This window comes from Aquarana catesbeiana, linkage group LG04 (assembly GCF_042186555.1).
Source record: "Aquarana catesbeiana isolate 2022-GZ linkage group LG04, ASM4218655v1, whole genome shotgun sequence".
In the NCBI taxonomy this organism is placed as follows: Eukaryota; Metazoa; Chordata; class Amphibia; order Anura; family Ranidae; genus Aquarana; species Aquarana catesbeiana.
In genome coordinates, this window is record NC_133327.1 from 605,661,569 (window position 1) to 605,687,011 (window position 25,443).

A 25,443-nucleotide genomic window follows, 5' to 3' on the forward strand; every position below is an offset into this window, starting at 1 on the left:
TGGCACTGAATGCTGGCACTTACGTACTGTGGGCACTGATTGGTGGGCACTGATTCATCGCACTGGCAGGTGGCACTGGCAGGCAGTACTAATGGGCACGTATGAGGCTCTTCCTCTTCGGGACCGATGTCCCTTCAAACAGAAGCCGGTGATTGGCTTTTTTCTCCTCGCGTTGTCAATGTGAGAAGAAAAAAAAACGATTACCGATCCTCTGTTTACAATACATGATCAGCTGTCATTGGCTGACAGCTGATCACGTGGTAAGGGGCCGGGATCGGCCCCTTACTCGGATCTGTGATCACCTGAGTTTCATTGACTCGGGTGATCACAGTGTGCACCGCGTGCGCCCTTCAGGGTTGTGTGGCGAGCCTGCAAAGGGGAGGACGTCAATAGACGTACTCCCGGCAAAGCAGTTCCGCCCTGTAGCCGTCATTCAGCTATAACGCGGATCTGAAGCAGTTAAGTGGATTCAAGCAGAAAACATAACTTCCATCAAGTTCTTTTATTTTGTGCACGCGTAGCTCAGATTACTTGCCAGGGGACACCGCAAGAAGGCAGTACATTTTTTTAATGCAGAAGAGACATTTCATGTGTCTTCTACAATAAAAAAGCCTACCCACTCTCAGCTAACAGCGGCACTTAGTCTGCTTTAAGTATGATCTGTCTGACATATATTATCTCTGGTGTTCTTTAATTGTGGGTAATAGAAATTGCCCATAGGTATTTGTGCCCAGACCTTTATTGCTGGCCTGTACAGATTAAAGTGATACCATAGAGAAGGAAGAATTGGGGCTACCATTGTAGGTCTCCTGAAGAAAATGCTAGTTTCCTAAATTTTTATATACTGATTTGTGGTCTTGTACATAGGTTGATGTTCAAACATCCGTAAATATAAAAAAACAACCTAAAAACACCCCTGGGTTATTGTTCAAAATTATATTTCACAGAAAGGTTGTTTTTCACCTCTTTTGGGAGTCTCCCCTCAGTACTATCAGCTTCTTCCTCTTCCATGTGCCTCCTGTAGCAAGCAAGGTACTAAGGAGTCACCTCTGCATGCGTGCTCCTGAGCCAGGCTGTGTGCATCCATAGGCACACACAGCACCGGAAAGCCAAGCCCCTGCTCCCGCCTCCCAGGAGTTTGACTGACAGCAGGAGCCTATAGATTCCCTCACCCTTTCCTGTGAAAGGAGGGGTGTTGGAGGGACAGCGCTGGAGTGGTGACATGGAGCCAAGTAAGTGTTTAGAGATGGAGGGGTTGGAAAGGTAGTGGGCATTTTTTTACTCTAATGCAGAGGCACCCAACCAGTGGCCCGCGACCTTCTATGGGATGGCGAATCGGCAAGCCCAGATTGCTGGTTGCTGACCTGCCATCCCAGAGCATCAGTGTTGTGAATGGAGCCGGCGGTAGAGGAAGTAAGTGGCTGCGAAGCAGAGTGGCATAAGCCAATGCTTCCTGCATAGCACTAGCTCCTGTCACAGGTAGAGTGATACCAAATGCCTGGGACAGCTACAGGCAGCAATACCTGAATGGAAGACTGCTATTTAAAAGTCAGTTTATTACTAAAATTACAGTATGTATATATATATATATATATATATGGCATATCTGTTCTGCAGTGGTTACTGGGCTGCTTTCAAACTGATCCACAGGTGCAGTGCAGTGTACCTGCGGGTTACCTGCACTGAGCCATAGACTTCTGTTATTACCTGTGGGTTCTCCTGCATTCAGGAGTTTTGGTGCCCTTTCAGAAAGTGCAGCACGCCTGCGGGATTTAATAGAAGTGTATTACAAAGTGCAACTAACCCGCAGGAAAGCCACAGTGCACTTCTCTGCACCCCGGTGTGGGTAACCGGCAGTGCATCAGTGTGAAAGCAGCCTTAGGCCTCTTTCACACGATCGGTCAGATAGGGTGCGCCTGTTTGTTTTATAGGCGGACCCTCGGACCCTCCATTCACCTCTATGGAGCGGCAGATGTAAATGGACTTGTGTTCGTTTACACCCCCCTACCTCCAGCCTGATCTGCTAAAAAAAAAACAGAAGCCATAATGACTGCTTGGATATTATTATTATAATACAGGATTTATATAGTGCCAACAGTTTGTGCAGCGCTTTACAACATGAGGGCAAACTGTACAATTACAATACAAATCAATACAGGAGGGATCAGAGGGCCCTGCTCGTTCGATCTTACAATAATATCAGCATTTCTTGGGATCTCCAGCGGCCATTTTGTGGAAAGGCAAGAATGATGGAAGCTCTGGCCTACCTTTCTCCGCAGCAGTCTGCGGGAGTGAAATAGAAAAGTGATGTCTGAAACTGAAAGCCAGATTTTGACTTTTTACAATCTACTACAATATGTAAAACTATTTTTGGAATCAGAAGACTTTGGATTATTTTAGGGGTAAATATCAGACTCCATGCTAACACTGTAAATCTTATTTTGGATAAGTGACAGAAACCTATATAGCTTTGTAAAACTCCCCTCTTCCTTCTTAATTAAAACCTAGAAAAAAATATAATGTTTACAAGTTGGTTACCTTATTAAAGCTCTTGGTCTACAAACAACTAACCCATAATCTGTGATTAAGCTTTAGATGCAGAGTTATAGGGTACTAAACTTACAAACATCTTAGAAATGGGAAAAAAAACATCTTGTGTGCCCCCCTACACCCTCTCTCCTAAATTGGAAATGTGGATTATCCAGATATCCATTTTTGCTTTTCTAATAGTATACAAATTACTCTATATGCATCACATCTGAATATTTTGTATTCATTCCTGCAATAATCATATTCATCCTTATCTTCAAAACACAGTTCTGCATGGACTCGATTTGGGAAGTGAACATTGTATCTTTGAAAATCTCAATGGTACAGTAACCCTTATTCCACTGAATGAAGCACAGTGCTCTGTTAATGGAATCCAGATTGGAGGACCTTCTCCGTTGAACCAAGGTAAGGCAAAAACATAGTTGTTTATTGCATTATTAACCATCCATTTTTATTTCTTCCTGATGAATTGTTCCCCTGCCATAAATTCTTAGTTTCCACAAAATTGCAGTTTCTGATCTACTTAAGGCCTGAGGTCAGCACCAAAAACGTATTTCCAAAGAATTACGAGGCTTACCTAAAGCAATAGTAAAGCCTGCTTTGTGATTTTTATATTTTTAGAGTGTTTATGTTTCTGCACACCGCTGATTCTTCATATTGCATCCAGTCCATCTTGATTTTGAATGTTAATGGTTCCAATGTGTACAAAAGAGCTACTATGTAAAATGAATGTCTCATAACATGCACCATTTAGGAGATATTCACCCTGGATACAGCTGGTGACATCACCAGCGCATGCACTCTGATGGTCCGGACCTTCAGATCTTTGTAGAAAATCGAAGAAAACAGCTGAACGGCCGCACTCTAAATAACACCTTTTATTTGTGGCAAAACAGTGTAGAACATCCAAAATCTCTTACATCATGGTAATGAAAGGTACAGACAGGCTAACGCGTTTCACATCAGATCTTTGTGCCGCAACTGAGGGCTCCCACACACATGCGCAGGAGTGATGTCATCGCAGCTCCGGCTAATCACATAGCAGGAGCACGTGCGAACCCAGAAGAAAAACTGGGGGAAGATGTCAGCTCTCAAGCAGTGACAGCGCATCGCTGGAAGGCTTCATTTCAAGGTAAGCATTCCATATTGTGCTAGTATGCAATGCATACTAGCACATTATGCAATTGCCTTACATTTTTTTTTTTATTTTTTAAACAAGCTGCGGTTTGCTACCACTTCAATGGTAAATTTAAGAATGGGACTGTCCGGAAGCCACTACTGCTTTAAATCATCACAAGGAAGGAAGTATTGCGTACATATGCCAAGTTTGGGCCCCTCCAGGAGGTAGCTTGCAGAAGAACCTCTTCTAATTTGTGGAACTATATTTTTCAGCTACCCTGTAAGTCTTGGATGACGTTTAAGATTGAGACTGTGGCGAAGATAATGGCAGTGATCTATGATACTGAAACATATGATTAAGATGGGGAGATATGCAATCTTGAAGCCCAATTAAACCCTCTTTTAATTTTATTCTTGTAGTCAGGCAGCATATACAATGATAAATATGCCTCTTTTTTTACTTTTTCATCAGCCAGGTGCTGCAGCAAGGGTAAAAAACTCACACTTAAAGCGGACCTTCAGTCATTTTTTCATCTTTGCATCTATTAAATCTTCTGCCCTTGTTGTTTAAGCTTTGAATAGTAAAACATTTTTTTTCTGCCAGTAAATACCTGATACAGCCCACTTCCTGTTTCTTGTCTTGTAAAAAACCTAGGCGTATGACATCATGCACAGCTCTCTCTCTCTCACTCTTGTGAGAGTTTGCCAGGAAGGTGAGTCCTAAGAGGGCCAATGAGAGCTGCAGATCTGGAGGTGAGCCTCTGTGTGTGTCTCTGTAAATCCAGGAAGTGAACAGGCAGCAGCTTCAGCTGCCCACAGTTAAAATGGATGCAGCCAGACTTAGTGGAGGGAGATTTCTGCATTTATTATTATTATTATCTATATTTGGCAAGTAGAGATTCACAGTATATATAAAATAATATGCAAATTGGTTGGAGGGAAACTTCAGAATGGCAAAGATGTTTTTATTACAAATTATGTGAGCAGACTAAAGCGGCGTTTCACCCATTTAAAAGTCAGCAGCTACAAAAAGTGTAGCTGCTGACTTTTAATAATCGGACACTCGGTCCAGTGATGTGGGCGAACGAAGCCCTGCTCCTCTCCCCCTCCTCTCTGCAGCGCCGGCATTGTACTTGTGGGTGCTCGGCTGTGAAGCCACATGGCGCATGCGCCAGCCATGCTGCGTGCTGTGAATGGCGGGGCAATCTTCTGGGTCCTGTGACGTGTCCCAGAAGATTGCAGAGAGGGAGGGAGAGGTGAACTTCCATCCGGCGCCGCGGAGCCCCGGGAGGAAGTGGGAGCTGGGTGCCTCTAAAAAGAGGATATCCGCTCCCCCCCAAAAAAAAATTACTTGCCAAATGTGGCATGTCAGGGGGTCACCATCACTTAAAGTGGAAGTTCCATTTTTGGGTGGAACTCTGCTTTAAGTATTCCAGAGATCTGAGACACTCTGCAGAAAACTGCTCTAATCAACATCCTTCTTGCTTCCTGAGTAGAGCTGTTGAGCAGAGCAGTGTTCAGAGGGGTGTCCTGGAGAGCTGGGCCACTGCTAACAAAAGAGAAGCATATGCAGGCTGACTGCATTGCATTAATAGATGAAGAGTAGGCTTTAAAGATCAAGTTCCTCTTTTACACAATTTCTACCCAACTCAAATTTGCTGTGAATTATTTATATCTTTAGTAGTAATTATATTTCTGTACACCACTGATTCATATTGCATCCAACCCATCTTGATTTCAATTGTTAATGGTTACTATGAGTACAAAATAGTTACTATGCATGCAATCTGCCTTACTGAGACTTTTAAGTTTAGCCACCCCCTGCATAACACTAGAATCAATTACTTTGGGGCTGATTTACTAAAGTAATAGAGGCTGCTCACTTTTCAAAGTGAATGTCCCCATTATAAAATGAATGTGCATTGTGCAAAGTGAATGTTCATTTAGCTGTGTGAATGAATTGAAGCTCTGTTCACTTAAATAGTCCAGTCACGTACAAGCAAAAATATATTTTTTTTTTCTGTCCTTTGCACATGATTTGGTGTTCTAAGTGTAAAATGGCTTCTCCTTGTATACTAAGCTAAGTGAACAATAATTTGACAAAGAATACATACACTTTGCAAAGAGAACATACTCTATTCTTTAGTAAATCAACTCCAATTTGTAGATACAGAATTATATAATAAATTACCTTGGGATGACTTAAAAAAAAAAAAAAAAACACCAGGCAGGTAAAAATACTCAATTTAATCCAGTATTCATTAAAAAAAGAATGAATACAAAATACAGTGTTTATTCCAGATATAAAATATAAAATTGAATCCAGTTGTGTACTCATTTATTACATTTATTTACCATAAAACCTTCATTCTTCCTTTTCATCCTTTTAGCCTGCTGTCATCATATGCACAGCAGCCTCAGACCTGATGATCTATGTGTGCGTGTGTGTGTGTATATATGTATAAATATGTGTATGTACTGTGTGTGTGTGTATGTATGTGTGTGTATATATATATATATATATATATATATATATCTATATCTATATATATATATATATATATATATATATATCTATATATATATATATATATATATATATATATATATATATATATATATATATATATATATAGATATATATATAGAGAGAGAGAGAGAGAGAGAGAGATTTATATATATATCTATATATAGATATCTATCTATATTATAGTATAATAAAATTGATAGATGTTAATAGAAGGCTATGAGGATCTGAGAAGAAACCAGCCTGAAGATATCTAATTGGGAGGTCCTTTATCCATATATGACCTGACTCACTATCTAAGAGAGTGTCCTGCCCAGCTGGCTTCTTCTCATATCCCTATAGTCTTCTATTAGCATCTATCAATTTTCTTATACTACACCAATATCAATTAAGCTTCTCATTTTAAGGCCTTGATGGGAGATCTCAGCGGGTGGGAACCCGTGGCTTTCACCTACCTCTGTTGGTGGATTTGTTCATGGTGGTGGCATCTGCAACAATCCCTGGTTTTATATGCAGCGGTTGATATCCTTTCATATATCTCCATTGTTACGCAGTGTTTTCCTGCTACAGAAACCTCTGAAAGAGGTTGTAAACACAGAAAAAAAAACCCCGTAAGAAAAAGGCACAATGAGCTAGTATGCATCGCATACTAGCTCATTATGAAATACTTAACTTAGAACAAAGCCCTCCAGTGGTGCCCGCACACCACTGAGACAGCTGACATCTTTCCCGGTGTTTCTTTTGGGTTTGTGGGCTCTGGCGCTGTGCGTGGCTGAAGCCGTGATGATGTCACTCCCGCGCATGCGTGTGGGAGCCTCAGTTTACGGCACGGCTCTGAAGGTCCGGCGCGGTAAGCCGGACCTTCAGAGCGCATGCGCCGATGACTTAGTCTGAATATCTCCTAAATTGTACAAGTGTAGGAGATATTCACAGTACCTGTAGGTACACCTTATTATAGGCTTACCTGTAGGTACAATTACAAAATGAGACTTTACTTCCTCTTGAAGAAAAGTCCTTGAAACGCGTCAGTTGTTTTCATTTCTATCATTTTGGGACTGCTGCCCTATAATCGCTTTTCTTTTATTTAATTTATGTATTATGTGTGTGTGTGTGTGTGTGTGTGTATGCATGTGTAATATAGATAGATAGATAGATATATATATATATATACTTTTTAGTTTGTGCCTTTTAAAGTCCCGTTCCCAAGAGGGGTATCTGTTCTATATATGTAGCTAAGGGATGATGGCACACAGAAATATTTGACCACATGAGATATATATACTGATACTAATAAAGAGGAGCTTGCTTGGTTTTCTGAAATCCCAGCACCAGTTCCTTCCTTTTGGACTGCCCCTGCAGGTAGAAAACCAAATGGGTATTTTGTTTGTTGGGGTAGAAGGGGTTATACAAGTCCTCAAAGTCATTCAGCTGGATATAGTTTTACATCTGGCTATAATATCTGTCCACGACACAGCCTGCTTGACAGCACGGCCTTATGAAAATATGGAAATATAGCCTAGATCTTCATCTGCTTAGCTGCAAGTGGTAAATATAATATATTCAAATGCAGTTTGTCAAATTTACCTGACTACCAAGATTTTTTTTTTGTTTTTATCCTTGAACATAATAAATAAGGAAATATATGCAAAAAAACCACTCTTTTTAAAAGAGTTGTACAGTATTTTGCAAGCAATGTTCTTGTTGAAACTGAATATAATCATACTACTTTGTTGTAGAAAGAAGTTACTGAGCTGATGACTCTGGAAGTGACTGTAAGATGATCTTTTTTGAAGAATGAATATTTTAAAGAGTTTTCATAGTTTAGTTCTTTCATACCTTTTTGCTCTAAAAAAAAATTAAATTGGTAAATTGAAATGCCAAAACAAGTAACATTTTTGTGATCTACATATACATTTAAATTCTTTAGCATTTTTTCCAGGATAAAATGTTTATCGTTTTCATTGCATAATTTTTATAGTTTCAAACCAGAGCTGCAGGTACCATGGTTTCATTCTCCCACCTCTGTTGAATTAGGTACGCTGTTAATGACCGGCACAGCGTGGGAAGGCTGCGGTCCACGCTTGTCTTCATACTGGCGACTTCTTCACTGCATTAATTATTTATGCTTTAGTGACTTCTAAACTTGCTGCTTGTCAAAGTGTTTTGCAGTACTTCCACAATCTGAAGATGGAGTACATCTACATCTCTAGAGCTAAATATTCATCTTGTTACAGAACCCTGGCAGTATGAAGATTAGCTTTTACTGCTTAGATATAGACGATGAGTCATGTAACATACATAGTTATGACTGAATTTTTGTAATTATGGTAGCAAGGACATGGATGGATGCTTGGAGTCAGTAGGGCACACCAAAAACATACAATTGGTAGCTAATCTTTGCCTTTCATTTCAAATCAGTAGAAGTACTACAAATTTTAGACCCATTACATATAAGGTGTAGGAGAACTTTTATTAAGTCATGCCTGGGACTCCTTGTAATTGTTCAAAAATAGAAAAATCTAGAAGCTGCTTTTGCCGATTTGGTTTCCAAGTTGCACATTTCACGGATATTATGTTCATCTTTGTTTCAATACCTGGTGAGTCACTGACCCGGAACAAGCCGGTAAATATCAGGTGCTGAGATATCCAATATACCCATGCTTATTTCAGGTTATCGACTCAGTGGTGTAAAAAGTGGCTTCTACACAATCAAAGTGTATTAAGGACTAGGTGAGAAGCGAGTTAAAATTTTTTAGCAATGTAAAATCAAATGACATTTTTTGCAGTATAACACAGTATCGCACAATAAGAAAATAAATGATTTTGATGGAAATAAATTACAGCCCCAAGACTGAGGGAACGGCTTACCCAGCTTGACCAGTAAATGCAAAAGAAAAAAATATGCTATATATATGAAAAACACGATACATACACCAGGGTCTTTGGCATGCCCATTTCCCTAAAGGGTAATTACAGTTTTACTAGTTAAATATGTAATATAATGTTTTGTTTAGCTCTATTAAAGTGTGTATATAGTGGTTTTATCTTTTTGTTTTTTAAGTCTCACTATAGTTGTAGGCATTATTGTCCATCTTTGCTTATTGGCTGCTGTATAGACACAAGACGCAAGTCCATCTAGTTCAACCAATTGAAGGACAAAAATATATATACAATCCTATGCCCACTGTTGATCCAGAGGAAAAAAAAACAAAACCCCAATTAAGCATGAACCAATTTGCTCTGGCAAGGAAAACAAATCCTTCCTGATCTCCCAAGCGGCAATCAGATATTTCCTGGATCAACTTCACCTATAAATATTAGTATCCGGTTACATCTACGAAAGAATCCAGGCCTTTCTTAAAACAATCTACTGAGCTAGCCAGAACCACCTCTTGAGGGAGGCTATTCCACATCTCTTACGGTGAAGAAGCCTTTTTGTATTTGGAGATGAAATCTCTTTTCCACTAGACCTAAAGAGTGCCCCCTTGTCCTCTGTATTGAGTCTGACCTTAAAGGGAATAACTCAATGCCAAGTATGAACCGCTTATGTATTTATACATGTTGATCATATCCCCCCTTAATCTCCTCTTCTCAAGAGAGAGTACATTCAGTTCCTCTAAACAGTCATCATAGCTGAGCTCCTCCATGCCACTTATCAGCTTGGTTGTTCTTCTCTACACTTTCTCCAGTTCCCCAATATCCTTTTCATGAACTGGTGCCAAAACTGAACTGCATATTCCAGATGAGATCTTACTAATGATCAGCCTTCTTTTTGGTTACTTGGTCTGGGTCCATTCTGCCTGCATACACATAAGAGGTGCATCTGTTCATTCTGGTTGCTCTTTCTTTCATTTATATTGTGTGAATGCGCATTATGTGCCTTTTTATATACAGAGTTTCTTTGGACATTCCTGCAAGTGAAAACATCTGCCAGTCCATGCTGGGATTTCTTGGTTGCAGAAAACTAGCATACCAACAACACCACCGCTCTATTTATCTTTCTTACCCATCCTCAGAAAACATAATGATAGCTCGTAGAACAAAAGAAACCGCCCAAAATACACATGCAACTAGAAAACTAGGCAAGATAAAAATCTTAAAGTGCTGCAAAAATTTGCAGCACTATACAAGTAGTTTTTCTTTAAATATATGTTTATTGAATTTTGAGTTTACAAAAAGACAAAACCTATTACAAGTGTACAAAAAAAACTGTACAAAAAAACAAAACAAAAACTAAAATTAGTACCAGAACATCTTGCATGTCTCAACAATGGGGCCACCCAGTAAGTGCAATAAAAGCAAATACAATAACAGTCAGAATAAAGTGCGGAACACTATTAAGTATAGAGTTATTATGACTGTACAGACGCCAGAGTTAAAGGACTAGTAATCTACTTGCCCCAAAGTTTATGGAGCATTTTTGGTTTCTTCTGAAGTTCAAAGGTAAATTTATATAAGGGTAGGGAGTCATTAATGAGTTTTTACCAATGCGTCAAAGTAGGTGATGCTGATCCCTTCCAGGATAACAGAAGGGATTTCTTGACATAAAAATGTAGTATACGTAGCAATCTCTTAGCATGTGAAGAGCGTTTAGGTCCCCAAATATACCCAACAGACAATTCTTGGGGTTCAAAATATTCAGTAGACCCAATGCAGTGAAAATTAAGGAACCTATGTCTGTCCAAAATCTCTGAACTACTGAGCAGGATAAGCTTATTCAACGGCATTCCTGTATTCCCCCCCCCCCCCCCCTCCCATATTTTTTAATGCGACGCCTCCATTTCTTCACGTTTATCCCATTTATTGTTAAAAAAAAAAAATCAATAAAAACCAGCCACAGAAAAGTATAGTGTTATAACTGGAAATATTTTTTGTGGTATATTATTTTTCCCCAATTGCAATCCCTATGAATGTCAATAAACCTGCAAATGTGAAAAAAGAAAGAAAATAAATTACTTTGAAATAAAATTCACAGTGAATATGTTTTCAGTGTAATATTTTAAATTTATTTACTAATTTTTATTTTTTTTAGTTGGTCTGTCAACATTTTCCCATTAGGCAAGCATGGCCCTCATAGTAACACATGAACACCAAAGGGAAGCCATCACTTTGTTCTCACCAGCATCCATTGTAGAAGTGTATTGAGACAAATGGTTCAGTGAAATACTCACTTTGCGTTGCAATAAATAGAATGTAGCAGTAGCAGAACTGGTCATTGTCCATGTTGCAGCTTACACTCACCATAATGGCTCTTCCTGGCACCTATATTGCATCAGGAAGACCATAGCGAACATCAACATGAGGTCAATGAAGACAAGGGAAACAAACCTTTTCAAATTGCCACTTTGTTTCACTGGAGTTAGACATGCTTGATTTAGATCATCAGTTGGTTGCTAGAGCTGAGATGTAATTTTTTTTTTTTTTTTTATAGGTATCAATTTATTTAATTGCCAGGCTTATTAAATTAAAAAGAACGCTTGCATGTAAGCGAGAACAAAATACCTTGTGAGTGAAATGAGCTATAGTACATAACACAACCATTATGCTTAACCTTCCGCCTAGTACATCACTTTACCATCTGTTTTGTTATGATTATTAACACGCTTTTCTCAGATTGCTGAGGTGATCAAAGTTACATGAAAATATTAAACTACGTGTGGTGGTTTCCACTGAAATAGCTAATGAACAGTTCTGGAAACTTTAATGGAAGGTTAATAATCAGGTTATCCCCCCTCCAGTAGGGAAATCTATCATTGTTATAGTTCAATGGCAATCATAAATTAATTTGTAATGCTGATATTAGCCTCACAGTCATTTTTCTATCTTGTTAGTCCTTTTATAATGCTATATAGCTGAACCAAAGAGCCACTGTGTTGGAATATTGGAAGATGTAGGTTTTGTAAGTGGACCTCAGTCAGCTTTGAGACACCCAGCTGGTGGATGGCTGATTAAAGGAACTGAGGCGGAAAGCTATATGATCTGGAAGATCAACAGCTTTGGAAGAACTTAGAAGGGAACTAAGATGATTTTCTACAAAGGTGAATAAAAATGAAACACTTTTTACTTCGGTTGACTTATTTTGTCAAATTGGTGTATTTTCTTGGAAGTTTTCCTGCAAAAGTTTGAAATATTTTGCTTTATATTCACTGTACAGTTCAAGTCAAGATGTTGGATGGAAGGTTGTAATGATCAGCTTTAAACCTTCACCATCTGCCGGTTGTTACTTACTATTGCAGTTCATGGCGGCTGCACATTTCTGCCCTTATATGTTCATTTTGACATGCCCTGCATGCACAAAGACACACACCCAGAAAGGAATTGTAATTTTAAGGGCTCATTCAGATGGATGCTGAGCCCCATTCTCTGTGCTGAGCCACTTTCTGCTGCATGTGCATTCACCTCAGAGCTGCATGCAGGCAGCCCATAGAAATAGATGCAGACAAAGCAGCTGCATGGACAGCCACATGTCAAAATTTTACTTGTGAGCAGGGGCAGGTGCATGGATCCGAAAGCCAGGCACTGCACCCTAAACATCTGCTTCTTAAGCTGCCCATTCACACATTTTTTTTTGTTTAGCTTGTGGTCTGAAAGGGCCCTTTCCACACAGGCTGTCCGTTCAGGTCTCCCTGTCCGTTTTTCTGGCGGACCTGATCAGATCTTGCAGTCTCCCCTATGGTGCGGTGGATGTCAACGGACACCTGTCTGCTGACATCTGCCGCTATCTGATCCGATCCTGCCCACAGAATCCAGACGGGTGGTGGTCCTATTTTCCATCCATCCGATGGATAGGATCAGATAAAATAAGACAGGCTGTCCGTTTCCATGTGATTTCCCCATAGAGGAGAGCGAGACTGTGTCCGCTCTGCACAGCGGAGCGGACTGGACCTGTCATTTGCCTGCTCAGCAGGAAACAGCGGAGCGATCCCTCGCTGAGCAAGCATAATCCATTGCATGGCGGTGCCCGTGTGAAAAGGGCCAAAGAGAAAAGCTAAACAAATTCTTCGACCCATGCTAAATGGCAAAGATGGACGAATCTCCCCTGCCGTCTTTTGTATTCTGGCAGCTAGTGCCACTGGCTGGCAGAATACCTGAACAATACCTGCTACTGAAAAAAAGAGAAAACTAACTAGGTGGGACTTTATATGAGGATATTAAAATAGGAATGTACCTCCATCCCCGATATGTAGATATAAAGAGAGAAAAAAGGTTTGGGACTTTGTGTGAGGCAAGCAGCCAGGAAGGTAACACAACATAGTATTAATGAGAATGTCTGGTGAGTGCACCATATTTGTGACCACATAACTTGCATGGTAACAAAGTACATACAGTATAATTTAGTAAAACAAGGAAACTTTAATACCATAATAGAGTACAGAGTGGTAAAATAACATAATGACATAGCAGTATAATATAGTCATAATGGTAACGTAATAAAAACACCAGGCTGTTTGTTGCATATTGCCGCAACATCATGTTAATAATGTCTGATGAATAAACCAAATTGTGACCATATAACCTGCATAATACCAAAGTACATACAGTATGATGTAATGGAGCGTATAAACTTGTATTCCATAACATAATAACAATAGCAATGTAGCATAGCAACATAGCAGCATATGTAGTCACAGTGGTGAATAAGTAGATAAATAAAAGACCAAAACTCATTGTTGCGTGTCTTCACAGTAACAACATAGTAAAAGTTGGTGGGGTCCAAAAACAGCATGTAATCGTTGATGTATAAAGAGGTTTTATGTTGTGAAAGGCATCTAATAGCTCGACACGTTTCATGGATAGTTCCAATCTTCAGGAGCAGATACAGTGTAGCCATCTATAAAGAATGTATAGAATAATTTAGGGGGCTAGCTAGAAGGTCAGGCGGGGAAATTAGAATGAGGTAGGTGATTTTAAAACCATAGTATGTCATATGGCTGCTTGCCTCACACAAAGTCCCAATACCTGCTACAGATTGGATACTGTCACTGTACAGCTGAGAATTTTCTTCTCCAGATCAAAGTTGATTGAGCCGGGAGTGGCTGATTTAGCAGGAATCATCTGAAGTTCAACGCATGTATAGCCAGCTTTACCTTTTTATGTAAAAAATGAAGGGTCCATCCAATTTCTTCTGTACATTGCTATACCATATTGTTTGGAGGACTACTTTCATTCATATTACTTTAGGTCTGTATGTTGGCAACAACTGACTGCTCATCCATGTTTAAATAACCCTCCCATTGCAGTATCTCCTAAGAGAAAACAATTTGGTTAGGCGGTGATAGGTATATTGATCTTATTTAACATTTTGTGTACTTCTTACAATTTTGCTTCAGTCACTGCTACTGAAAAAAACCTGAAAATATTATGTGTCAGTGAAGGTAAATTATCGTTCTGTCTTTGTTCCATTTTTCTTAGGTGAGGCATGTTAGTTCGGGGGTACATTACATTACCTTTGAATAACCTGAGAATTTGTATATATTCTTGTGTATGCCCTTTTTCCTTCACACTGTAAGGTGTTATGTGTGTGGCATTTTCCTCAATGGTTGGGACTGGTTTCAACATTCTATTGTGGGTGTGATGGATGTATTTTGCATGTTTTCCCCTCTTTGATGGATGTTCCTAGTATTTTCCCCTTTGGCCAGTAGGTGTTTTTTGCAGCATTATCCCATGATACCTGGATGAATATTGTGTGTGGCATATTGTCCGTGATAATTGTATCTGTGGCTATAATGAATGTTGGTAGACTCATACATAATATATCAACCTTCACATCACTGTGTTCTCATGTGTTGTAGTTGCTATGCAGTGTGCTTTAGGTGAGTTTTAGACACATTTTACATGTTGCTATTGATTCCTATGGAAGGTGCATTTTTGCTGTAAGCCCCACCAAAATATACAAGTAGGATTTAAACAAAAGGTTTATTGACTTTTCTCTCATTACAAAGGTGTAAAAAGCCAGTGAAACAGATTTTCACAGATCCCACTAAAATGCAGTGATGTAAATATATCTTATTGGATTTCTGAAGATTGATTACTCTGTGTCATCAATATATACTTTACTACAAAATACTTAGCAGGAGGCTACATGGAAGGCCTGAACTGTATTAGTCTATAGAATAGACCAGACCTTTATTGTACCGGTAGAAATAGCACACTGCATATGAATATTATAGGATGAGAGTCTTTAAAGCAGCCTTTCTCAACCTGTTTATCCTGGTGGAACTCTTGAAACAAATTTTCAGGTCTCAGAGAACCCCTGGGACTCTATGGAAAAACTGTTTATTGGGGGTCAGTGGTAGAGTGCCACCCTTACAGACAACCAAAAGAGATTGTTGGTGTCAAAAAGCTGGCTCTGCCAAGTGGAAACTTGTTGGTATCAAAGTGTTACTAAACCCAGGACCCTGCATTCACCATATCTGGTCTCCCACAGTACACAGAGCATGGAAATGCAATTATTTTAGTAAATATAAACGGCTAAATACCTTTTCTCATCAGCAGTATAAAGCAGTATTATGACATCTATCAGTGTCTGGTTAAAGCTTGTTGGAAGAGTTTTCATTCTTCTCTGACTGTCCTTTCAGGCTGCATGACCCCTGATTTTCTGTCTGGACAGTGCTGATTGGCCCTGTGCTGACCAAGAAAAAAACCCTTCCATGAAAAAAAACTCTCTAGAAATGCACACCAAACTGAGCATGTGCAGAGTGCCCCCAAGGCTCTGTACTATCAGAAGATGGATTGGGAACCGTGGAAAAAGGGGAGGATCAGAGAAGGCAGGATCAAACAGCATTTTTACACAATGCAGAGGAGTGCGCATAACAAGCATGCTTTACTGCATACACAGACTGATTTTACTGTTGTGGGTTTAGTAACACTTTAAATGCGATGTCAAGTAGCAACCTCTGGAGGAACCCTAGAGTTTCATGGAACCCTGGTTGACAATGGCTGCTTTAGCTGGTGATAGTAAAAAAGGTATACTATTTTTATGTATATTTCCCCTGATAATGTTGTGTTTCTGAGCTTAAAGTATAACTAAAGGAAAAACTAGAAGGTGAAGGTAATAGAAAATTTCAAAAAACGAGTAGTTACCAGAACAGCGATAGAGGGGACATTTTCCTATATGGACACTAGTTCTGGTGATCTTGGTGGCAACCAGGAATTCTCAAAGTTTGGAGGATTTTACTCTCAACTCCTATGGGGACAGGAAGTGAAGGAAAACCTCCCTAATGGGGCACACATGGCAAAAAAAAATGGTTATAACAATCCAAATTGAAAAAGGTTTGCCTTTTAGTTCTATTTTAATGCACCCCACGATAAAACCCTGTGTTTACAGAGTAGTCCCAATGAAGGTTTGCTAATCTCAATTACCCAAGCTAAGGAAAATTAAAATCTAACACTGAAGTTGATTTACTAAGGCCTCTTTCACACGCGCTGTCCAATTGGACCCTTCAGTCTCCTCATGTCCGCTGACACTCGTCACCATCCGATCCGATACTGTCTGCTAAAAACAAATGGATAGCAGTCCTTTTCCCTATCCATCTGGCGGCTCAGATGGTATCGGTTGGAAATGGACAGTCAGCCTGTTTCCATCTGATTGCCCCTATACAGGAGAGCAGGACTGTGTCTGTGTCCACTCTGCATAGTGGAGTGGACACGACCTATCATCTGCTTGCTCAGCAGGAATCAGCGGAGAGATCCCCCCGCTGAGCAAACGGATTCCGCTTAGTGAAGGTGCCCGTGTGAAAGGGGCATTAAACTGGAGAGTGCAAAATCTGGTGCAGCTGTGCATGGTAGACGATCATCTTCTAACTTCAGCTTGTTCAATTAAGCTTTGACAAAAAAAAAAAAAACTTGGAAGCTGATGTAAGGTACCTGTGGTAGGTAGTGTCCAAAGTGGAGCTTGTATGCTGAGGATTCAGATGAAAACGTAGTCAGGCAGGTCAAGTTGGCAACAAATCAGGCAAAGCGGTACAAAATCAAAATCCAAAGAATGGTCAGACAGGCCGAGGTCATACACTGGCTGGCGGTGAAGTGCCAAATCAGCAGGCTGGAGAATGGTCAAGAATTCAGGTAAAGGTTTAATATCCGGTAGTCCAAATCAGAGTTATCAATACACCCAGGCAGCTCATCCAAACAAACGCCTCGAGTAACAGGAAGTGCTGCGTTTTATGGGCTGCTTGATTGTTCATTGTCCGCAGCTGACAGCAGGTGGGGCTAGTAAGTCCAAGACAATGCATCAAGCTGGGAGAACATTGCAATAACTCCAGAGCTCCTCCTCCACAACAGGTAAGACTGCAGCTGTGGGACCAGAAACATCCCGGTTTGAAGACACCCAGGTACATGATTGGTTGAAGAGTTGCACCAGATTTTGCACTCTCCAGTTTTTTAAACCCCACTGTGGTGGTGGTGGGGGTCAGGTTTACCCAATCCCAAATTAGGACATGATACAAGATAAAGCTCTATCTTTCATCCTGTACTTATTTGGAAAAAGGAAAATAGATTTTTAGAGGACACAGTCTACAGTCATCACTTCTTCTATGCTTTGATGTTGTCAAGGCTGGGAACGAGCCTAGATGTACATTTTTGCTATATATGGGCTGACCTGAAGAAGGCATTATATACATAAGTTCAAGTACTGCTTTCCATGCATAGATTTATTTTGTGATATCTTCTAATTGTATGCACTTTTTCAGACAGCACAGTATTTAAAAAACTAATAAATGTTAATTGTTTGCCAGTTTCCAATATTTCAAGCTGTTATGATTAACTTACTGTGGGATGCAAACATGCCCCCTGAGCCCATGAAAATTACCCCTGGGGTACACATACAACTTGTTAATAACCATTGCTCTACACAGTTATGTTTACAATGCCCTAGTGGCAGCATAGACTCCTGAATTTATTATGCGTCTTTGAATCAAACTGTTAAGAGGTTGTACAGGGTCATACAGAGTTGTGTCCCAATAAGGAGTTTCATTATTATATTCCATATGACAGTAACACTTTGGTGTGCAATTGTATATTTCACCTTTTGTACTATTTTGTATTGAAAAGCTGCTGTGCGTAAGCTAGTTTTGTTTCCACCTGACAGCCAGAGACTTAACTTAATCTATCGGCTCAGTTATGTATGATGGTTTAATTTTATTTTGCTGACATTCATTGAAATCTTTGTAGCAATTTAATATGAAGTTGACCTCAAAAGACAGTTTTGTTTTCCTTGTGTTTAATTTATGGCAGGCTGTAAAAATTGTAGCAACATGTAAAGGAAGGCTATGAATAGGATTAGCAAAAAATATAAAAAAAAATAATCCAATAATCATGTTAATCACGTTGTGTAGGTAGGCAGTACCATTCTTCACTTGTGGCCTGAGTTCAAAACCTACCAATTTTTTGTACAGGCTTTCTATTATTTCCAAAAGGCTTAGTAGTAGCCAATTGAACTCCACCTAATTGGCCCTAGTGTTTGGTGGGTATATTAAACTATGATCTGATGTAACCTTTGACCTATGTTTACACGTTTATTTTTTTTTAATTTTTTAAAGGGGCGGTCATCCTCTTGGGTAGGACCAACATGTTTCGCTTTAATCATCCAAAAGAAGCTGCTAAATTAAGAGAAAAAAGGAAGGTGAGAACACATTACTATCTGGTTTGTATTTATCCATAAACAAGTCATTAAAGCTGATCTCCAGCTTTTAATGTAGCATAAAGAAGAGCTCCAGCCCCCCCCCCCCCCCCCCCCCAGTCAGCAGCTAAAAAAAATAGTAGCTGCTGGCTTTTAATATAAGGACATTTACCTGCCCCTGGATACAGCTCTGTCCTCACCTTAGTCGATTCTTCAATTGGCTTTGGGTCCAGACGCCGCCATCTTAAGGGAGCCAGCCCCACCCAGCCCCGCTTGCTTCCAACTTGAACATCCATAAGCCGCGCTGCGCTTTGAATGGCTGCGGGGGGAGGGATGAATTTCCGCTTTGATCGCCACAGTGATCTGACTGGAAGAGGGGGAGCAGGTACCTGTCAAAATCATGTACCCAATTACCCCCCCCCAAAAAAAAATAAAATAAAGTGGTAAATGTAAAGTAGTAGGAGGAAGAGCAGAACATCCCCTTTTGGGTGGAGTTTTGCTTTATTCGTTTGGACTATTACCTTTACTAAGAGATGCAATGGCTCTGCGTGGTGTATTAGCTGTATGTAGCCTTAGCTACATTCAGTATACAGTGCTTTGGTCCGGCAATAAGACAAGACCTTCCTGTCCCACTCCTGACTGACTCCCTTCCTTATTGGCGGAATCAAGGATTGTGAGATCATCAGCCTGCCTCTCTGCCTATCAGAGGAACCTTTGTATTCATTCATAGAATACAAAGCTTCTTGTAAAAAAGCTGAGTGTCACTCAGCCCAACCCTATGTTGTTCTTGAAGTGGCACAAAAAGGTCTTGTCCCATTGGAAGAACATAGCCCTGTAAACTCTATGTAACTGAAGCTACAAAGAGCCTATACAGTGCCAGGGTCATTGCATCTCGTATTAAAGTAAATAGATTCTTTGGATCACACTCCGATGATGTCACAAAAGTCCAACAAGTTTATTGAAGTATCGCACACACTGTGGCTCTCCACCCTAGGTCTACCCTGCTAACACACTCCTCTGGGCTTCATCGTAGAGAATTGCATTTGGTATTTGGGTCACTGCTGTCACATGTGGAAGATGATGTCAACTGCCCTGTGTAAGCTCAAACTGAGATCCAACTGGAGCATACTTAAGGCCTTGTTCACACAATGTTCAGGCATGCGTTTTTCTGCACCTGCCTCTGCAAGGGCACAAAGAAAACAATTGTTTTTTCTGGGCCTGTTCACACCACATCTCCAGTGTGCTTTTTTTCTGTGTGGGAAATATGCAACTTGTACATGTTTTTTTGTATAGAAAAAAAAAATTGTGACAACAATTGTTTTCTCTGTGCCCTTGTAAAGACCATTAGATTACATTTGTTTGCACAGAAAAAAACCCCCACATGACACCAACAGTGCACATAAAAAACAACTGTTTTCTTTTATGTTCTCGCAGAGACCTACCTTAGAAAAATGCAGGTCTCTGCACATGGTGTGAACAAACCCAAAATATACTATGCAAGTCAAATCTGCAGGTTTTTTTCCCTTCAGTTTTTATGCACATGTGGTGTGAACTTAGGGCTACTTCTTCTCACTCCCAACAGCAGGCTGAGTGGCTGGAAATTTGGAAAGGTATACCATGAAACATGGTGGGGTGGCTTTAAAAGAGAAGCTTGGGAATTGGAAAAACAAACATACAGTACATACTCACCTAGGTGGATTGATGCTGCATCTGTCCCTCGCTGCCTCAAAGACTGAGAACTGAGTGATCAAAGACTGCTGATCTCTCAGTTCTCTGTCTTCAATGAGCAAGCCTGTTTCTGTCAGTTACTCGATTTCCGCTCTGCCCCTCCAGCGCTCACTGGAGCACAGGGCTGTGGAGGGGGTGGGATTGGCTGGCTCAGCCTCTCAGCGGTGTGCTGAGAGGCTGAGCCAGCTACAGGTCAAAGCATCTGACTGGGTCCCAACAGTCAGGATCTGCCTCTGAGTGACGCCAGCCGACTGTGGACTTTAGCCTGCTGTAAGCTGAATATGGATCACAGGAGTGCAGACCTACATGCACTCCTGTGGCCTATAGAAGTAGGGCCAAAAAGAAAGAAGGGTAAAAAGAACACCTTCCAAAGCTTATGGTAAAATCTATTTCTCCCTTAAGCAGCAAGTTGTTCCCTGGTACAGTCTTTGACACGAAAAAGGTCACTTGCCAAATCTTTCTGCTGTCCATTTAAACATGCTAATTATTTTGTATTGGAATGTGATCCTTCTGCTGTTCATAAGCAAGAATCCATTTGAGCAGGCTTTATGCAAGGTGCCCAACTTTGCCGCTTATTCCAGCGACGAAAGCCCTTTGTGAATCAATTTGCATGTAAGGAATAAAAGACTGATGGATATCCTTTGATTTCTCCCCAGAGTGGCCTTCTGTCCTCTTTCAGTTTATCAATGACAGATCTGTCAAAATCATGTGAAAATCTCTCTGCGGTGATGCTTTACAATCCCGGGTAAGAAAATGAACTTGCTGACATTTCTTACACTGCTTAAAATCCTAAAATATTCCACAAATCTTGAATATAAACTGGCATCTCAGTGATGGAAGTAACATGTTACATTAAACAGGGTGATCCAAGTACTGAAGGATTTTATAGAAGTTTTATTGTGCAAGAAATATTGCTGTAGTCACAAGGCAATAAAAATGTGCCTTTTAGTTATATTTCATTTTACAGACTGTTTACAGACATAAGCGCTAGGTGCTCATGCGAGTTTAGTGCATTTGCAAAAAAAGAACTTTGGCTTTGAGGCATTTTTATTTTAACATAGAATCTTTAGTCTCTTGTACATTTAAATGCTACATGATAAAAGAAACCTTACATAATCTCAAAGATCAGCTCCAGGTAACAAGTACAATCAATCAGTGAACAGATATGGTATCTAGGAAACACTGTAACTGCTGAAAGATGAACTCCAAGAAAATTCATTTTCTGGCTGAAATGCATAGGCTTGCCATCTTTAAAACCACTACAAAAACTCCACAATAAATGGATATAGGCTCAACCCCTCCTTTATATGTCCTGATCACTAATTCTATACTATGGAGAAAGTTAGGCTTATTCAAAAATTGAAAAAAAAAATATATAGATGCATGTCGGCTCCCAATTGCATTAACATGAATATCTTTATTCTAAATATTAAAATACACAAATAGTGCACATTTTACACAAGACTATACTAAAAAAATATATCCTTCTGTCCCAGAAACACCCATTCTCCTCATAAATATATACCAAACTTGAAAAATGTAACATGCATATTTCTAAATTGTGTATTTAACCCAACTTGATTTACCAGTTCCTCCATAATCCCCTTAGGAAATTACAGTAAAAGGTATCTCCATGTTTTACAACTTACTGAATAGCAATGACACATTTGCTAAATCTAACACTTTGCATAAATGGGAAAAAGAACTAGGAGTGTCATCCACTGAAGCATCTTGGCAAAAAGCCTTGCATGCTACCTATACTTCCTCCCGATCTACAGATCCCTGGGAACTTTTCCAAGAAATAGTACATAGATGGTACCTCACTCCTTTCAGATTGTCCAAAATATACCCCTCCTACACCGCCTCATGTTGGAGACAATGCGGGTCGAAGTAGGCTCCACCTGCCACATATTTTGGTTCTGCAAGTCGATAACCTCCTTCTGGAACAAAGTGTTTAGTCTAAACTCAGACCTTGTGGAATATAATGTCCCACCAGGTCCATGTCTAGCTCTCCTACACATTGGCATAGACTTCTTTCCTCCAAACACAAAAACTGTATTAATTCACCTCTTTCTAGCCCCTAAATTAAGCATTTCCAGACTTTGGAACTCCTTTACGACCCCCGCCTTTACGGACACACTAGCTACTCTTAATTATCAATGTGAAATGGAAAAGCTAATGTCTGTTGGCTTGTTGGCTTACTAACTCTTATGCCCTGTACACATGGTCGGATCTTCAGACGGAAAAAGTGCGATTGGATTGTGTTGTCGGAAATTCCGATCGTGTGTGGGCTCCATCGGACTTTTTCCATTGGAATTTCCGACACACAACGTTTGATCGTGTGTACACAAATCTGATGCACAAAGTGCCACGCACGCTCAGAATAAATTAAGAGACGAAAGCTATTGGCTACTGTCCCGTTTATAGTCCCGACGTACGTGTTTTACGTCACCGCGTTCAGGACTTTGTGCGACCGTGTGTATGCAAGACAAGTTTGAGCCAACATCCGTCGGAAAAAATCCATGGATTTTGTTGTCGGAATGTCCGATCAATGTCCAATCGTGTGTACAGGGCATTACTGTTCTGTTATGGACTGATCACAAATTACTAGTTCTGATGTAGACTTTGTACCTTACTTAACTTGCTTACTGTGCTGTGGTCTTTGGTTCTTTTCCCCCTGTTTCTTCTCCTTTCCCTTTCCCAACTCCCACACCCCAGTCCCCCCACCCCCTTTCTTATTTTGGAGGTGAATCTATCAGTAAGGATGTTTTATGTAGACTTTCTTTGCTCCCTGGTCTACCATTTTATTTCTATATGCTCACCATGTGTCATCCAATTGTCTCACCATCCCCTTCTTTTATGTAAACCCTTATGTAACCTTTAATAAGGATATATTGACAATAAATTGTGTATTTAGCTTAAGAAGTATGGCTAAACCACCCTTAGCAAAAATCTGGTACTGCATTGTAAAAACTAAGCAAAAAGGCAGAAATTATCAGTAACCATTCCACATCTGAGATTATGAACTTGTCCTGAGCTGATGGGGCTTATTGTATGCATTGCTAGTCCTTGACTTTATGGCATTTTTTTCCTTTTTGAACAGTACTTGTACTTGTGAAAATGCTGCAATACCGAAAACCAATACCTTTGCAGTATGACTTGTGCCCATACAAAATGAATGTGCTCAAATCGCACTGCAAAGGATCGCATGCGATTTGAACAGCAATGTGGTGTGTTTCCTATCTGAATCGCATGCAGTTTTCTGCATTGCTCCTGTGTGAACCCAGGCTTGTCATAGTGATTTCAGCCTGGGATCACAGGGGCGGTGGGGAAACAGCATGCGACTGAGACAGGAATCACCTCACATTCCTGTTCAAATCACATGTGATTCTATGCACTGTGATTTGAGCCCATTCATTTTGAATGGGTGCAAGTCGTACTGTAAAGGTAATCGGTAATCGCAATCAGCGAGTACTTGACTGAAAGTATCGGTACTCATACTTGCCGATAAAATCCAATATCGGTGCAACCCTAGTTTTAACAGTGTTCCTGTGTTTGAATGTGATCTATAATTGCAAACCCAAATGAAATGACAGCAATAGATAAGCATTCAGATAGCCCTTGTTCTATTAACCTCCATTTTTATAGTCTTACCTCTACTTTTCTGTTACAGCAGCTGTGCAGAGTGTCTTGGTATGGTTCAACAATCTAATAGGCAACAGTTGGACCCAACACAGTCTTTACTGTACTAGACATGGTTAGACACCCCCACCCCTTCTCTTCAATACACTTGTGTGAGGACATTGTTGAGTGGCTGTTACAGCATAGAGCCCTGGAGGGGGAGAGCAGGACATGCATTTCCATTAAAAGTAAAAGTAATTTAAAGCGTCTCTGAATGTAATGTATGGAAGCTTACTAGTCCTTAACGTGGTTGTAAAGGTAGAAGGTTTTTTTTTTTTTTACCATTCACTGCATTAAGGTAAAAAAAAACCTTCTGTGTGCAGCCTCCCCCCCAGCCTCCCTTAAACTTACTTGAGCCCGATCTCGATCCAGTGTTGTGCCCAAGAGGAGAAGCTGTCTCTGTTTTTACTGGCCATGGATGGAGCCATTGGGTCCCGCTGCTTTCAATTACAACATGTAAGGAGGAAGTGGGGGGCGGGGCAAAATTTTAAGCTCATCATGTACATATACACATAACTACACATGTCGGGGGCACCTACATAGAAAACATGTTACATATCGCCACGCATATCAAAGTGCAAGTAATATTAAAATAATACATCTAGGGGTATTATTCAAGTGGTATTAAACCCAGAAACCACAAATGTAATATTTTTCAGCTTACCAATAATTGTGGTTAGATTTTTTTTTTCTCTTTTACCTGGTGATCTGGCCAGTAACACATCTCCTGTATTAGAGAGCCTCCACTCGGGATTATTGATCACCGGGGGTGCCTTTGGGACAGCACCATTGTCAGTTAGTGGGAATGGGAGTGTTAGATGTACTAACAGATTTACATACACTAACACATTGAAACTAAACTCCAGCTAACACTTTAAAAAACCTGTCGGGGATAAAGGTTTTACATAAATAAATATTGTTGATCATTGTAAGCACCCCTGCTAGTGTTAAATAGTTTATCTTGTCACTGTAACTGATACATTCTGCTGGAGAGCTTGTTCTGTTGAAAAACAGCAGACTAACTGGCTGAATCAACAGATGAAAATGGAAGAAAGAAAGCCTAAAAAAGAGAATGAATGCAGCCATCACATCTAAGAAATGGTAAGCTGCAATATAAAAAAATTTCATGGTTACAAAAAAGTGAGCTTTAACACCCAAACTCTGCACATATGCTTTGCTGGGCGACCAATGTTTTTGTGCTGAGAGCATGCTCCCAGCACAG

General features: G+C 40.1%; 1 protein-coding gene across 6 annotated transcripts in view; it reads left to right on the forward strand.

Moving 5' to 3' along the window:
* KIF16B (kinesin family member 16B) overlaps positions 1-25,443 on the forward strand; it is a 603,866-nt gene that overhangs the window by 289,252 nt on the left and 289,171 nt on the right. For 5 of the 6 annotated variants that reach the window (XM_073628238.1, XM_073628236.1, XM_073628237.1 and 2 more), the window contains 3 exons: positions 2,818-2,955; positions 18,733-18,815; positions 21,197-21,285. In XM_073628238.1, the coding sequence (XP_073484339.1) occupies positions 2,818-2,955; positions 18,733-18,815; positions 21,197-21,285 (310 nt within the window). Of the gene's footprint in view, positions 1-2,817; positions 2,956-18,732; positions 18,816-21,196; positions 21,286-25,443 lie in introns of those variants that run through there. The other variant, XM_073628240.1, reaches the window with a different exon arrangement.